Consider the following 16,839-nt stretch of genomic DNA (forward strand, 5'->3'; position numbering starts at 1 on the left):
ATAAGCTCTGCAGTAGGGACACTGGCCTGGCATCACCTGTAGCCACATTGGAAGCATTTTGAGGTGGGTGGTGACATCTTTCATAGCTGCTGGAAATTAGAGCCATCTCCAGGGCACCCAGTGCAGTGTTGCCACTGGCCTAGTTGTTGCACCTGGATTTTCTGTTAGATTTGCAAGGATGGATGGATGTTCCCATGTTACCTCTCCTTACCTCCCCGACCCTACTTCAGTCTTGCCTTATAGTCTTAATCTGCATCCATCTGTCCCCACATGAACCCAACAACTGGGTCTCCTCTGTGCCAAACACGGGGCCAGACCCAGTATAGACAGTTGAACAAAGCATGTTTCCTTATAGTCCAGTAGCGGAGAAGGACATATAAACAGTTGTATCCCTTGTGATGGGAGAGATCCATCAGGGTCTGGGTGGTTCATCGTTGCACCTCCACAAGCTGGGGATCTGGGGTGGGTGGGTATTAGGATTGGGTGGGGTCTGAGGGAAGAGTGAATCAGGAGGGCACGATTCAGGGAGAGCAAATACATGTAAAGCAAGTTGTACAAATCTTAGTTGTGACTTGATTTGTGGTTTGATGAATGGCAAGAAAAGAGACCTAAGCATCCCATGTTATCTTTCGGGAGAGAGATGGTTGGTTGGTTTATCATCAGTGTTTCGTTAATTCTGTTTTCACATGACTTATGAGTTGCCTTTTTCCTTGTTATAGAACATGGAAAATCTATGACCTGGGCTTACATTGGCTTATAAAGACAGAGAAGGTAACTTGTATGGGGGATAAGAAGAGAGGAAAGAAAGAAAGAAATGTTGAAGAAAAAGATGACAATAAGTAAACTGTATATGAGGAATGAAGGGCAGGGGCAAAGACATGTTTGCTTTGTCTTTTAGAAGTAAAGGGGTGAGGAGTTCCCGTCGTGGCGCAGTGGTTAATGAATCCGACTAGGAACCATGAGGTTGCGGGTTCGGTCCCTGCCCTTGCTCAGTGGGTTAACGATCCGGCGTTGCTGTGAGGTGTGGTGTAGGTTGCAGAGGCGGCTCAGATCCCGCGTTGCTGTGGCTCTGGTGTAGGCCGGTGGCTACGGCTCCGATTCAACCCCTAGCCTGGGAACCTCCATATGCTGCTGGAGCGGCCCAAGAAATAGCAAAAAGACAAAAAAAAAAAAAAAAAAAAGTGAAGGGGTGGAGATGTTACAAGTTGAGAGCCCCCACCTCTAGGTGGTGTCATCGGCCTGGGACAGCTTAGTTGTTTCAATCCTGTGGGAAGAATACCTTTTTGGTTTGAAATAGAAAATAATATTGGGAGATTAAATTAGAAAAGTAGGTAGAGGTCAAATTATCAAAGATCTTTATTACAAGGCTACATAGGATACTTAATTAGCAGGCTAAAGAGAAACACTGAATATTTGCAAATGAGAGAGTCATATTACAAAGAAGTTTTAATGAGATTAGTTTGGTTGCAGTACATAGGCTAAATAGTATGGGGGCAAGTAAACAGGAACACCGAAAGGCAGTTCAAATGCTAAACAAATAATACAAGTAAGAACTAAGTGGCAGCAGCGGAAATAGGGAAAATTTTGAGCACTTGAGAAAAAAAAAAGTCAAGCCTAGGTAACTAAATCCTGAGTTTCTCGACACTGTGTGTGTGTGTGTGTGTGTGTGTGTGTGTGTGTGTGTGTGCGCGCATGCGTGTTGTGTATGTGTAGAGAAAGAGAGGGAGGCAAAAGAGGGAAAGAATGTGTATCTGTGGAGAGTAGGAGGCTGTAGAGACTTATAGTCCAGTCTGTTTTTTCAAATAAAGACATGGAATCCAGGGGTTCATTGACTTCCTTGAATTCACACAGTTGATTAGTGACAGAGTCAGGGGTAGATGGCAGGTTTTATGTCCCCCAGCTTCTTTTTTATTTGATTTCTTAGACTGCCAACTTGAGTGATATGGAAAGTGATGAAACGCTTCATGAAAGTGGTAAAATACCGTGTATTATTTTCAGGGGAATAGCTGTTATTTCGCCATGGGCGGTGGAAGAAAATGCTCTGTGACTTTGGTCTGAAGGGATCTCAGGAGCGGTGTTCATGGCGCCGAAGGAGGTTGAGGTGGGATGCGAGATGCTGCAGTGGGCCTTTCTGATCAGGGCACAGCGGATGCGATCTTTAAGGGTGGCGACAGGTGCATGTGTCAGAAGAGCTGGAAGTCGACGTCTGCAGTGACAGACTTGAAGGTGAGCAAGTCCGTGCAGAGTACACAAGAGTGTGGAAGAGAATCAGGAACGTGGAGTGTTGTCCGTCCTTCACACGTCCTCTGTGGATTGCCTCTTTGTTGTAGGCAGTTTGCGACGGTAGGAAGGACACACACTGGGGAGGAGGGTGAGTGGTGTCCAACGTGACATTAAGTCAAGGAAGCTGAGTACTGAGGAAAGGTCATTGGATTTGACATTAGCGTTTGTCACCAGAAGTGCCAGGGTGGATCTGAGGTCATGAGGAGTCCTTCAGGGTAGAAATGATGTCTTTAGAAGAGCAGGTTCTAAGGGAGTCAAGGTGGCACCGAGAAAAGAAACTGCTTTTTTGGAACACTTTGCCAACATAGGACAGAAGTCAGGTGTTAGCTTATGGCTTGAAGGAAGTGCAGTTTTGAGCGAAGGTTATTTTCAGTGCAGAGGAACCTGTGGGTATTTGTAGACTCTGCCGAAGGTGGAGGCAGCGAGGGGTCACTTGAGTCCAAGGAACAATTTAGGGAAGAGCTGCAAGAGAGGCAGAGTTTGCAGCAAGGAAGGGTGTCTTTATTCGTAGCTTGGTTGGGTCGCATCTCTTCCAAGATGTGGGAAGTGAGCATTTTAAGGAGAGGAAGTGGAGGGAGTTTCTACTTGACTTCCATTCCTTACTATACCGGGAACATTCACAAACCTGATCTCATATTTAGTGCAGTGCCTATATTTGTACCTAAATACACCAGGGAGCATCCTCATTTGGTCCCTAATGAAGACTGTACTAATTTGGGAGTGAAAGAGTGGCCCGCGTTAATTACTGGCTGCTAGGCAGAGACATTGTTGTTCACATGACTTCTTTTGGCAGGGAAAAATGCATTAGGTGAAATGGCCTTATATCACAAGAGGTAGACAGTGTTTTGTTTTGTTTTGTTTTTTAATTTTTTTTAGGGCCGCACTAGTGGCATATGGAGGTTCCCAGGCTAGGGATTGAATCAGAGCTGCCTACCATAGCAATGCTGGATCTGAGCCGCGTCTATGACCTACACCACAACACACGGCAACGCTGGATCCTTAACCCACTGAGCGAGGCCAGGGGTCAAACCTGAGTCCTCATGGATACTAGTTGGGTTTGTTAACTGCTGAGCCATGATGGGAACTCCAGCAGAATGTTTGTTGAGCTTCTCTGTGGGCAAAGTTTGCCCTGGAGTGTGGATGAGGACAGAGTGGTTGGAAGGGTGGGTAAATGAGAGGGGTCATGTTTCTGTGTGCGGAAAGAGGAGAGGAGGCACTCTCTCAGTGGTGCCTAAGTCTTGCCAGAAATGTACACACAGCTCTCATTTGTTCATCTTTTATGTCATAATAAAACAGAACAACTAGAAAAGTCATCTTCAAACTACCCAGAGACAAGTTTTATAGGTTCATGTAGTAGGTAAATTACATAGTAGGGTTTATACGGAGGCTATTTAAAAATTAGGAAGTCTGTTTAAGTTTCTTAAGGGCAAGAAAACTTCCAAAAAATTATTACGGATTGATTAAACTATGTAAATGCTGAAATTTTTAGGTTCTGGAAAAGTTAGGTGCAGAGGAGAGGAATTGTGGTGTGTACTGGCAGTATGAGTCCTTTGAAGAGTGTTCTCAGGTAAATTGGAGTCAGTTGTTGATCGTTTGAAGGCAGTATTTAAATTGAGTCTTTGCTGGAGTGATCAGACTTAGTGAATCTCCAGGCAAAGCCAACAACATACAGAGTTCCCATAAGAGATAAATGATGGATCTATCAAGCCTGCTGTTCAATTCTGGGTTCATAGTGCCAGCCCCATTTTTACTGAAAAAAGTGTGAAGGTGGCTTAAAAAGTTTTATTATGCACCCCAAAATAAGTAAGATCTAACCATTAATTTTTCAGTATTAAGAATGAAAGCTTTTAAAAGTAGCAGTTATGGCTATTATAATTTATTAGAAAAATGCAGGTTTTTTTCTGTTGTAAATGTCACCTGGAAGCTGTGAATTGGTTGTAGCTGAGTAACAAACAGGCTTTCTAAGTAAGACACAATACTCTTTTTTGTTAAGTGATTTTAGAGATCATTAAACATTTATTAATACACAGTATTTTTAAAAAGCAGAAGTCATTTACATTTCATACTGTTTTTGACAACTTCTTGACAACTTTCTTGAAAAACATAGTCATCTTCCTTGCAATTTCAACATTTTTAGAAAGTACTTTTAACACTTTAAACCAAATAGTAAGCTCTAAATTTCATTAATAAAGTCAGTTCTAGCAATACTCTCACTGATGTGGATACAAAATGGGAGTATAATGAGGGAAAACATGAAATTCACAAACATTTCTTGTAGTTTTATTATCACATGTGGTACGGAGAGTGGGATACCATTCTTTGGCTAGAATGACTAATGGCATGTGTAAAGAGTCGCGACCTCTCAATACTAAGTAGACATCACTTAATAGAATTTATGCATTGTGTAATGCAGTGTCGCACCTAAAGGCCTTTCTCTGAAGCATCTGAAACCCTTTTGAATCTTCAGCTTTAGATCTAAGTATTTGAACTTTCATAGCTATTTTCTCAACATGGGGGCCGTGTTCTACTTTGTGAAGAATGTGCAGCCACAGTAATGAACTGGAACTCTTTACGTGAAGGTCTCTCCAATGAAGAAACATGAGCATGTTAAATAGTATGCGATTTCTACCCGAGGAATGATTTTTCTTTCTCATTTATGGATTATCAGAAATCCATATTTAAGCTTTAGACCTGAGGCCCTTTTCCCTAAAGGCTGATGTAAATAAAAATTCTTTGTTTTCTCTTTGGAAGATGCACAGAAGAAATCCTGAATTACTGTGAGTTCAAGTAGTGTGATCATCTTTTAAATATCAAAGTGGAGCCTTTGGCTAAAATGGTTTTGGGAATTTAATTTTCATAAGTATGAGAACTAGGTAATAATGTGCTTTTTAGATGAAATGGTATTAGTATCTTTTTAGGTTTTTTTCCTTTGTGTGTGTGTGTGTGTGTGTGTGTGTTCGGCTTTATTGTTTGTTTTGCATAGACTAGCAGCCATAATTTTTTTGACCATGGCATTTTAAGGTGAAACCTGAGTTTACAGTTCTTGGTTAAATTACTGTAAGGTTAACAGTATCTCCTAACAGTGGATTTTTTTTTTTGTCTGACCAAGAGAATTGAATTTACTAATTTATTCTAATTACAGTGGCATTCTGGTAGCTTGCAGAGTAAATTCAGTGCTTCAAGAGGTCTTGGTTATGAATGTGGTCCATAGATTTTATTCCAGCTGTGATGTGTCCTATGAGAAGAACCGTGGTGAGTGAGTGGTGGGGGATGAGCCCGGTGTTCTGGAATCCAGCTGCAAGTGGGTGGTGGAGCCGCAGTTCCCCCTGAGAGACTAGTTGATTTACAGTGTCCTGTCAGTTTCTGCTGTATAGCCAAGTGACCCAGTCACACGTGTGTGTGTGTGTGTGTGTGTGTGTGTGTTTGTATGTATGTGTATATACACATTCTTTTTCTCACATTATTTTCCGTCATGTTCCATCACAAGTGACTAGATATAGTTCCTTAGGCTATATAGCAGATCTCATCGCTGATCCACTTATAGGTCAAGTTCTTTTTTTTTTTTTTTTTTCCTTTTAGGGCTGCACCTGCAGCATATGGATGTTCCCAGGCTGGGGGTTGAATTGGAGCTGCAGCTGCTGGCCTACACCACAGCCACAACCATACTGGATCCTTAATTCACTGAGCAGATCCTTAACCCACTGAGCGAGGCCAGGGTTTGAACCCACATCCTCATGGATGCTAGTTGGGTTCCTTACTGCTGAGCCACAAGGGGAGCTCCCATTTTCAAGTTCTTATGTTAGGCTTCAGCCGTGCAGGAAGATTCATTTACTTGTCATGGTTATACCACTGTTTCTTGCTTCTACTTCAGTAGCTGCTCTTTCTCCCTTGCAGGTTCCTCCCCTCTTCTGTCTTCTAGATCCTGGGGTGCACAGGGCTCTGTCCCTGGTTTTCTTTTTTCTCTGTGCTCTCTCCCTGGGTGATTTCATTCAGTTTTTTAATTTGTTTTGTTTTTTTCTTTTTTACCCCACACGTGCAACATATGGAAGTTCCCAGGCTAGGGGTTTGAATTGGAGCAACAGCTACACCACAGCCACAGCAACACAGGATCTGAGCCGAATCTGGAAGCTAGACCACAGGTCATGGTGCCAGATTCCTGGCACCTTAACCCACCGAGCAGGGCCGGGGATGGAACCTGCATCCTTGTGGATACTAGTCGTGGTCATCAACATTGAGTCACAGTGGGAACTCCCAGTTTTGTGGTTTTAAATATAGCATCTTCCATATCCTGACAAACTCTCAAATTTACATCTCTAGGGTAGACCTCTCCCGCACCTCTAAGTGCCCCCTTGAAGTTGTTACTTGGGTAACAGTGGCCATTTCCAGCTTAACATGTCCGGAGCTGAACTCCCAGAGAACCTACCCCCTCAAATCTGTTCCTCCCTCTGCTCAGTCTTCCCTCTCAGAATCTGACAGCTTCTTCCTTGCTCAACACACAGTCCCAGGACTCTTCTTTTATAACTCGCTCTTTCTCTCCTTCCACCTCCGCTCCTCACTTCATCAGCTGGTCCTGAAGTAGATCCAGTTTGTCACCCTCCTCCCCACCCCCATGGCCCTTTTAGGCCAAGCCACCACCCTGTCTCACCTCTGCTGTTGTAGTGTTTTCTGCCCAGTCTCTTTTGCCCCAGGCCACCCTCTCTTCTCTTCTGCACCCCGGCACCAGAGCCACCCTTTACTTGAGGTTAGAGCATGTCACTCCCCTGTTCTCATTTTAGTTGTAGTAAAATCCGAAATCCTAAAAATCACCCTTCATCCACGAGGCCATACTGACCTGAAGAGACAATGCAATAAAGACAAAAATGGAAGAGAATAGACCAGTTGCCCTTGCAGAAGAATTCTACATGGTCTGTGTATCATAACCCTCCACCCCTGAGTGTGGGCTGCTCATAGTGACTTCCTTCCCAAGGGTGCAGAAGGGAAAGGGGGGGTAACCCAGTGTGAAGAAACCTCACAGGCACTGCTTCAACCCAGTGAAAGAGGTCAGCATCAGCATTGATGTGACGAGATGAAAATGGCACTTTAGGAGTTCCTGTCGTGGCTCAGCGGTTAACGAACCCCACTAGTATCCGTGAGGATGCGGGTTCGATCCCTGGCCTTGCTCAGTGGGTTAAGGATCTGGCGTTGCCTTGAGCTGTGGTGTAGGTCACAGATGTGGCTTGGATCCTTTGTGGCTGTGGCATAGGCCAGCAGCTACAGCTCCAGTTTGACCCCTAGCCTGGGAACTTCCATATGCTGAGGGTGTGGCTCTAAAAAAAAAAAAGCCATTTTACCCCTGTCTTTTTCCTCCCCTCAATACATAGCCCCGGACTAATCACACAAAAAACATCAGATGGATTCCAGTGGAAGGACATTCTACAAAATACCTGACCAGTGCTTCTCAAAACCATCTGGGTCCTTAAAAATAAGAGAAATCAGAGAAACTTACAGCCCCGATAGTCTAAGGAGATGTGATGACTGAAATGTAATGTGGTCGTCTTGGCTGGGACCCTGGGATTTAGATAGTGAGTAACAGTGTATATTAGTTTATGAGCTGTGACAAATGTACCATAATAAGGTGAGATATTAACAATAGGGGAACTGTCCTTATAACGTTTCTGGAAATCTAAAAGTATTCTAAAGGAAAAAGCTTGTTAAAAAAAGAACCTCCTTTACTGTTCTTCCCCCACCCACTGTGCCAAAAACCTGCCTCTTTGTGCCTTTTCTGACTAGTGCTTCTCTACCAGGGATGATTTTGAGCTCTGGCGCCATTTGGCACTGTCTGGAGACATTTTTAGTTGGGGTTTCGGGAAGGAGAGGCTACAGGCTTTTGGTTGAGTGGAGACCAATAATAATACTAAAGAATGCCTGGGTCAGCTGCCCCCCCCATCTCCTGCGTCCCGCCCCCCTCCCCACCCCTGGCCAAGAATGATCTGTCCCAAATGTCAATAGTGCAGATGTTGAGAAACCCTGGTCTTTTTCTGGCGTCTCTCTTTCCCTGTGGGTTTCTGACTGTTTTTAATTTTCATCTCTATTTCTTTCTGCTTTATTTTTCTCCTTAACCTTAATCATCAGCATCTGATAAGACACTTTGTTTCCTTGTTTGCTTGTCTCCCACCAGGAGTGTATCTTACATGAGGATTTTTTGGTAGTTTGGTTCACTTTTGCATCCCCAGCATGTAGAACTGCTCCTGACACGTCCTAGGCACTCATTAAATAGGGGTGGAATGCATCAAATGATGAAGGACCTGAACCAAGGAAACAGCCTATATATATGCTAAAGAATTTGTGCATTTGAGAAAAGTGAAAATGTACATTTTTGCCCAGCTGCCTATTCTCCAGAGGTTACCACTGTTAACGGTTTGCTTATCTGTCCAGAATTTTTCAGTTCATTTTTAAGCACATCCTTGAAGTGTATATGTAATTTATCTCCCCTCTCTTTTTTACAAATATAAATGGGATTGGTTTAGTTTTTCCAGTTAATATATCTGGACACCTTTACACATCAACATTAGAGTGCCCTCATTCTTTTTAATGACTGCAGAGTATTTAATATGCAGAATTAAGCAAAAATATTTGAATTGCCTACACTGGTTTAATCCTTTGTAAAGTGGATAATAGTAACATTATGTTTCCTAAAACAAAAGACAGTACTTTTTCAACATCATCTTATTAATTGTTCTTTAAGCATTTTCTTTATAGCTTATCCCTGGTTTGTAAATGCCTGAAGTTCAAGATCTTTGCCTTTTAGAATAATCTCTAATTCCATGTACCCAGCACAGTGTCCACCAGCAAGCTCTCTATACCTGTAGATTGAATTGAATCATAAATTGAAGTTTTCACTTCTTTTGATAAAATTCCTGGATCCTTACTCAGAAAATGGCATTAGAACCATTGACCAAATTAAGAGATCGTTTTGGGGAAAAAAAATAGTCTTATTTTGTTTACATATCACTTGTGATTCTAGAGGCCAAAAATCTGTCTGATTTCCTGACTTTATCTGCTGGGGAGAAGGCAGGATCACTAAAGAACAAGTTAGGGAGCTGGACTTGAACATGATTCAGTATCAATTAAGCTTCTAATTGCTTTCAGCATATCAGGTCTTTTCTTTTTTTCCCCTAATAAAATGACTAATGGGCCCAAGTTGGCAGTCGCTGAGTTAAGATTCTGTAAATTAAAGTTGCCATGCTAATTTCAGCCTGGCTGTTAGACCAGCCTTCCAGTCTGCTGTTTCTCATTTCTCAGATATTCATTTGGGAGGTTCTCTGCCAGTGCTGTCCCCTACCAACTGCACTGGAATGTTTGTGAAGCTCTGTTGATTTATAAGGTGAATTTGTTGGCATTTAGGGGAAGAGTTGGTCAGAAAGTAATTGTCCTATTTTCCTGCCAGGCCTCTGCCCAGTGGACTGTCTGCCTTCATGCTGGTTCAAAGCACCCCTGTCCCAAATGTCCACTTTGCTCCTGTTTCACTCTCAGACCTCCCTGCAGTACCTGCCACCCGGCTGTGCTCTCTTAGATGATTTAGCTGTATGTGTGTATGTGTGTGTGTGTGTCTGTCAGTCTTGTGTTTGGATGACAGGTTGTTAAGTGCCCCAAAGACAGCAGACACTGAGCACTGGTTTGTTGGCAGCAGTAGTGACACAGCAGTGATGTTGTTGGATTTGCTTCACTGGTTTACGAGACCAAGTTCTATTCAACATCATCAGCTTGTTGCTTTTTCCCTTTGTCAGCGAACTTTTTTTGGGCTCAGGTTGGTGATTCAGAAATGACCTCAGTATCTGGGAGTTCCCATTGTGGCTCAGTGGGTTATGAACCTGCCTAGTATCCATGAGGATGCGGGTCCCATCCCTGCCCTCACTCAGCGGGTTAAGGATCTGGCATTGCTGTGAGCTGCCGTGTAGGTCGCAGACGCGGCTCTCATCCTGTGTGGCTGTGGCCGGCAACTGCAGTTCCAGTTAGATCCCTAGCCAGGGAATAGCCAGGGAACTTGCCTATGCCGCAGGTGTGGCCCTCAAAAACAAAACAAAACAAAAACCTGAGTATCAAACGTGATGATGTAATTATTTTAATACCTTTAAATAGTTATATAATGCTAAATAAAACATTAAACCCTTATATTTTGTAGGCAGTGAACTTAATCATTCTTCTAAAGAAATAATATAACTTCAGGATAAATTTTGAAATGCAATTACAAGCTATCATGGGAGGTCATATGAAACCATTGTGGAGAGTTTTTTGGTTGTTCTAGATTAGTTGTCTGGAGCTTTCTATGCTCAAGATACTCTGGTAGCATTAAATTTGTGAATTTTTAGCACTTAAGTGTATTGTATACAAGTAAATGTAAACGACATTGATCATCTGCCTTTGAACAGTTTCTTATATTGACCTTGAAGATGGAAATATAAGAATACAATTTGGTTGTTCCCGCTGGCAGACTTCCATCTGATGCTCGTCATGATTCTTTGAGTAGATAAAAAGATCGTTCTTAAACTTAGTAATTCTAGAAATGTTAGAGAGTTGATACTTACGTTAGAAAATAGAAAAAAAAAAAAAAAAGAAAAGAAAAGAAAACCTGAAGTGCTGATCCTTGTTTTCTTCTGTTTCAGGTTCCCGCGAAGTAAGCCATGGGGAGGCATTTGGCCTCGCGTCTGCTTCTGCTCCTCCTCCTCCAACATTTCAGAGACAGTGATGGAAGCCAAACCCTTGACCACAGTCCTATACAGTTTACACATTTCCAGTACAACGTCACGGTGCACGAAAACTCTGCAGCAAAAACCTATGTTGGGCACCCTGTAAAGATGGGTATTTACATTACAAATCCACTGTGGGAGTTACGGTACAAAATTGTCTCAGGAGACAACGAAAACCTCTTCAAAGCGGAGGAGTACATTCTTGGAGACTTCTGCTTTCTGAGAATAAGGACCAAAGGAGGAAATACAGCTATTCTTAACAGAGAAGTGAAAGACCATTACACATTGATAGTCAAAGCAGTTGAAAAAACTACGAATGCTGAAGCCCGAACAAAGGTCAGGGTGCAAGTGCTGGATACAAATGACCTGAGACCATTGTTCTCCCCCACCTCGTACAGCGTTTCTTTACCTGAAAACACAGCCATAAGGACCAGTATTGCAAGAGTCAGTGCCACAGATGCAGACATAGGCACCAATGGAGAATTTTACTACAGTTTTAAAGACCGAACAGACATGTTTGCTATCCATCCCACCAGTGGTGCCGTCGTTTTAACCGGTAGACTTGACTACACCGAGGCCAAGCTCTATGAGCTGGAAATTCTGGCTGTGGACCGTGGCATGAAGTTGTACGGGAGCAGTGGTATCAGCAGCATGGCCAAGCTCACAGTTCACATAGAGCAGGCCAACGCGTGCCCCCCTGTGATAACAGCAGTGACCTTAGCCCCCTCGGAACTGGACAAGGACCCGACGTACGCCATCGTCACCGTGGAGGACTGTGATCAGGGTGCCAACGGGGAAATCGCTTCCTTAAGCATTGTGGCAGGAGACCTCCTTCAGCAGTTCAGAACAGTGAGGGCCTCTCCAGGGAGCAAAGAATATAAACTCAAGGCCGTCGGCGGCATTGATTGGGACAGTCATCCTTTCGGCTACAACCTGACGCTCCAGGCCAAAGATAAAGGAACTCCTCCCCAGTTCTCTTCGGTGAAAGTCATTCATGTGGCTTCGCCACAGTTCAAAGCTGGGCCAGTCAGGTTTGAAAAGGAGGTTTACAGAGCAGAAATCAGCGAATTCGCGCCTTCCAGCACACCCGTGGTCATGGTAAAAGCCACACCGAGCTATTCTCACCTGAGGTATGTCTTTAAAAGTACGCCTGGCAAAGCTAAATTCAGTATAAATCCCAACACGGGTCTCATTTCCATTTTAGAACCAATTAAACGACAGCAGGCGTCCCATTTTGAACTCGAAGTGACAACAAGTGACAGAAAGGCCTCAACCAGAGTCTTGGTTAAGGTGTTAAGTGCCAACAGCCACCCCCCTGAATTTACGCAGACAGCCTACAGAGCATCTTTTGACGAGAATGTGCCCATTGGCACTACGGTCATGAGTGTGAGTGCCGTAGACCCTGACGAGGGAGAGAATGGGTATGTGACCTACAGTATTGCAAACGTAAATCATGTGCCATTTGTGATTGACCACTTCAGAGGTGCCGTGAGTACTTCGGAAAACTTGGACTATGAGCTCATGCCTCGGGTTTACACTCTAAGGATTCGGGCGTCGGACTGGGGCTTGCCGTACCGCCGGGAGGTCGAGATCCTTGCCACCGTTACTCTCAATAACTTGAACGACAACACACCCTTGTTTGAGAAGATAAATTGTGAAGGAACAATTCCCAGGGATCTAGGCGTGGGGGAACAAATAACCACCGTTTCTGCTATTGACGCCGATGAACTCCAGTTGGTGCGCTATCAGATTGAAGCTGGAAACGAGCTGGATTTGTTTAGCTTAAACCCCACCTCTGGAGTGCTGTCATTAAAGCAGTCGCTCATGGATGGCTTTGGGGCAAAGGTGTCCTTTCACAGTCTGAGAATTACAGCCACAGATGGCGAGAATTTTGCCACACCGTTGTACATCAACATAACTGTGGCTGCCCTTCGCAAGCCCGTAAACCTGCAATGTGAAGAGACTGGTGTGGCCAAAATGCTGGCGGAGAAACTCCTGCAGGCAAATAAATTACACAGTCAGGGAGAGGCCGAGGATGTTTTCTTTGATTCGCACTCTGTCAATGCTCATGCACCACAGTTTCGAAGTACTCTTCCAGCTGGTATTGAGGTAAAGGAAAACCGTCCTGTGGGTTCCAGCGTAATTTTCATGAATGCTACTGACCTTGACACTGGCTTCAACGGGAAACTGGTCTATGCTATTTCCGGAGGAAATGAGGATAGTTGCTTCATTATTGATATGGAGACTGGAGTGCTCAAAATTTTATCTCCACTTGACCGTGAAACCACAGACAGATACTCCCTGAATATTACAGTGTCTGACCTTGGTCTACCCCAGAAGGCTGCCTGGCGTCTTCTGGAGATCAGAGTTCTGGACGCCAATGATAATCCGCCTGAGTTTTTACAGGAGAGCTATTTTGTTGAAGTGAGTGAAGACAAAGAGATAAATAGTGAAATCATCCAGGTTGAAGCCACAGATAAAGACCTGGGGCCAAATGGACATGTGATGTACTCTATTCTTACAGACACAGATAAATTTTCAATCGACAGCATGACGGGAGTGGTTAAAATTGTGAACTCCTTGGATCGAGAAGAGCAGCACGTGCATTACTTAAAGATTGAAGCCAGGGACCAAGCCCGAGAAGAACCCCAGCTGCTTTCCACGGTGCTTCTGAAAGTATCATTAGAGGATGTTAATGACAACCCACCCAAGTTCATTCCCCCTAATTACCGTGTGAAAGTTCGTGAGGACCTTCCAGAAGGAACCATAATCATGTGGTTAGAGGCTTATGACCCTGATTTAGGTCAGTCTAGTCAAGTGAGGTATAGTCTTCTGGACGCTGGAGAAGGAAACTTTGAGGTGGATAAGCTCAGTGGAGCAGTTAGAATCGTACAGCAGTTGGACTTTGAGAAGAAGCAAGTATATAATCTCACTGTGAGGGCCAAAGACAAAGGCAAGCCCGTTTCTCTGTCTTCCACTTGCTACGTTGAAGTCGAGGTCATCGATGTGAATGAGAACTTACACCCACCCGTGTTTCCCAGCTTTGTGGAGAAGGGTGCCGTGAAAGAAAATGTCCCGATTGGTTCATCGGTGATGAAGGTATCAGCTCATGATGAGGACACAGGAAGAGATGGGGAGATCCACTATTCTATTCGAGATGGTTCCGGTGTTGGTGTTTTCAAAATAGATGAAGAAACAGGTAAGGGTGTTCTTATGACTCTAGTTTGCTGTGTCCTCTCGTTGTTTTCTGAAATAAATAGGTACTGTGCTCGCTCCTTCAACGTTCCCCATTGGCCTCTGTCTGGGCTCAGGATAGATGGCCGTGTGTATGCTTTTTGTCCTGTTGCACATCTTTGTGTGGTAGGCCGTGAGGATAGAGCCAGAGGAACCTGAATGAGTTAACACAGAATGAACTTAAAAAAAAAAAAAAAATGAAATCATTACCCCTGATGCCGATCTTATCTCCAAGCCTGTAGTCTATATTGTCAGAAGCATCATTGTGGTTTTGTTGTAACTTTGAGAGGCCCTTCCGAAGTTTTTCACACTAATACACAGTTGCTGATTTAGAAGACCACTGCCTCTCCCTAGCATGCCATTCAGACATTATTTCATATCTGCAGTTATTCAAGGCACAGAAGACCCTGTTCTAAAACGTCATGATGTGATCTGCTTTACTTAGTACCTTCTGGTTTTGTTTGAAAGGCAGGAGTAGGCTATGGAATGTTGAATTAAAGCCACTTGGCTTTGCATCCAGTTGTTAATTGGGTGGTCTTGGACACATTGGTTATCTTCTTAAAACTCTAAGTTGGGAACATTCAAAATTACTGTAAGATTTATGAAGGGATAATATGAAGTAATATGTGTCAGAGTCTGTTAATGTCTTTTGGAAACGGTAGCAGTGCTGTGTTATTTCTCCCCCCTGAGAATAAGGTCCTAAAACAAGAACATCCAAGATAGCCAGTTTATGCTAAAGTATGTATTTATTGTTTCACCCTTTGTAGATATCTCTAATTTAACCGCTTTTCACAGAATTTTTTTTTTTTTTTTTTTGCTTTTATAGGGTCGCACATGTGGCATATGGAAGTTCCCAGGCTAGGGGTCGAATCTGAGCTGCAGCTCCCAGCCTGTGCCACAGCCACAGCAGTGACCGATCTGAGCCTTGTCTGTGACCTACACTACAGCTCACGGCAACGTAGGATCCTTTAACCCACTGAGCGAGGCCAGGGGTTGAACTGCTGCCCTCATGGATACTAGTCTGGTTCATTACAGCTGAGCCACAATGGGAACTCCTAAAATATCTATACTAGTTTAATTCAAGAGAAAATAGCATTGCCAGCAGCTATTTAGTAATCACTCATCTGAAGTGGTGGAATGGATCTTTCTTTCTTGTCATCTTCTCTGATAGGAATTAGTTTTTAGGTACAGTGGCAAGATAGAAAAATACCCAGAATTTAGTAATTGAAGCTGAAAGTAGGAAGTGTTTTTGTGAATTTCATAAGGACAGTTGTTCCTTATTTTTTTTTTTCCTTTCTTTTCCAAGGTAGGTTTTGAAAGCCTGTAAAGAGAACTGTTGTGCTTCAGACAGAAAATAAAAATAAAGTCTTAATTTACATTTCTTTGATGTCTGAAGTTATATGAGCACTGGGTTTTTTTCTTTCAAGTGAGAAGTTGCTTTTTAAATACCCATTCAGAAACTAGTATTTTTCTTCTATAAATGTAAGAGACTGGGATATTCTTACTACCAAGGTGTGGGGTGGGAGGGCACCCAACCTGCTCAGCAAGGCAGTGTTCTGAAATACTCTGTGGTAGTTTTCAAGCTGGATGGGACTGCCAGACTTTACCAGCGGTGACTTGGTGAGAGGCCAGCGAATGAGTTGGGATTATGGGCAGTGGGGTTGGAACGTGTATAATAAACTATTAGGCATTGGTATAAAGATTGAGATTTAAGGGTGAGAGAACAATTGGACATTTCTAGGTCATCTATTCTGTAGTCCTTTCTTTACAGAGGAATATATGTAGCGTATAGCAGATTTGTTTGTATGGTTTTTGAAATTGAATAAAGGTGGTATAATATGTACCCATTGGCCTGATAAACATTGCAAGATATTTTCTTTTCGGCAGTAGAAGTATCAGCCCAGGTTATTTTAGAGCGAACCCTTGGCAAGACACTCAGTATCATAGTGTTGAATTCCTCCACGAAAAGTCAGTATGTTTGGAGCTCCTGTTGTTGGCTTGGCAGGTTAAGAACCCAACTAGTGTCCCTGAGGATGCAGGTTTGTTCCCTGGCCTCGCTCAGTGAGTTAAGGGTCCTATATTGCCAAGAGCTATGGTGTAGGCCATAGATGGGGCTCGGATCTGGTGTTGCTGTGGCTGTGGTGTAGGCCAGTGGCTTCAGCTCCGATTGGACCCCTAGCCTGGGAACTTCCATGTGCTGCATGTGTGACTATAAAAGAAAAGAAAAAAAGGTCAGTGTGTTTTGTATGATAGAAATACTAAAATGAGATATGCTGATTTTTCATTTGGGTTTGCCTAACTGATTTTTAGGGCAGGTTAGATGTGTGGAGAGGTGCCTATCAGACAGATGAAGAAAAGTAGGGGCAGTTCAGGAACACCAGTGGGAACCCTATAGGACACAGCAATAAAACTCCAGTGTGAATTGGAGTTGGCCTGGCCCAGGGCAGGTTCATGAGCACCTTTCTAGAACTACAGTCTCTGCTCCTTGCCCTTTTCTGCTGAGCGCTCACTTTCTCCTCTAGTGATGCACTTAATACGGGGCTATGGGTCTGTGCACAACTGCTGTGGAGGCTATAAACCACCTCACTTAATTGTC

The 16,839-nt window shown here is 43.5% G+C and overlaps 2 protein-coding genes across 12 annotated transcripts in view; one reads left to right on the forward strand and one right to left on the reverse strand.

Annotated features, from left to right (window-relative positions):
• Positions 1 to 2,082, reverse strand: part of LOC146395141 (uncharacterized) — a 146,866-nt gene extending 144,784 nt beyond the window's left edge. The window contains exon 1 of the mRNA XM_085004474.1: positions 1,983 to 2,082. Within this exon, the coding sequence (XP_084860600.1) occupies positions 1,983 to 2,082 (100 nt within the window). The remainder of the gene's footprint in view (positions 1 to 1,982) is intronic.
• The window catches only part of FAT1 (FAT atypical cadherin 1), a 131,858-nt gene that overhangs the window by 6,103 nt on the left and 108,916 nt on the right, over positions 1 to 16,839 (forward strand). For 8 of the 11 annotated variants that reach the window (XR_014831724.1, XR_014831723.1, XM_085002663.1 and 5 more), the window contains exon 2: positions 10,926 to 14,208. Coding sequence is in view for 9 of the 11 variants with exons in the window: in XM_085002663.1 (XP_084858789.1) it covers positions 10,944 to 14,208 (3,265 nt within the window). In the remaining 2 variants the exon portion in view is untranslated. 11 annotated transcript variants of the gene reach the window in all.

Source organism: Sus scrofa, chromosome 17, assembly GCF_054392235.1.
Source record: "Sus scrofa isolate SSC_HxYL_T2T_F1_AM1 chromosome 17, Sscrofa_HxYL_maternal_Yorkshire_Landrace_v2.0, whole genome shotgun sequence".
Classification (NCBI taxonomy): Eukaryota; Metazoa; Chordata; class Mammalia; order Artiodactyla; family Suidae; genus Sus; species Sus scrofa.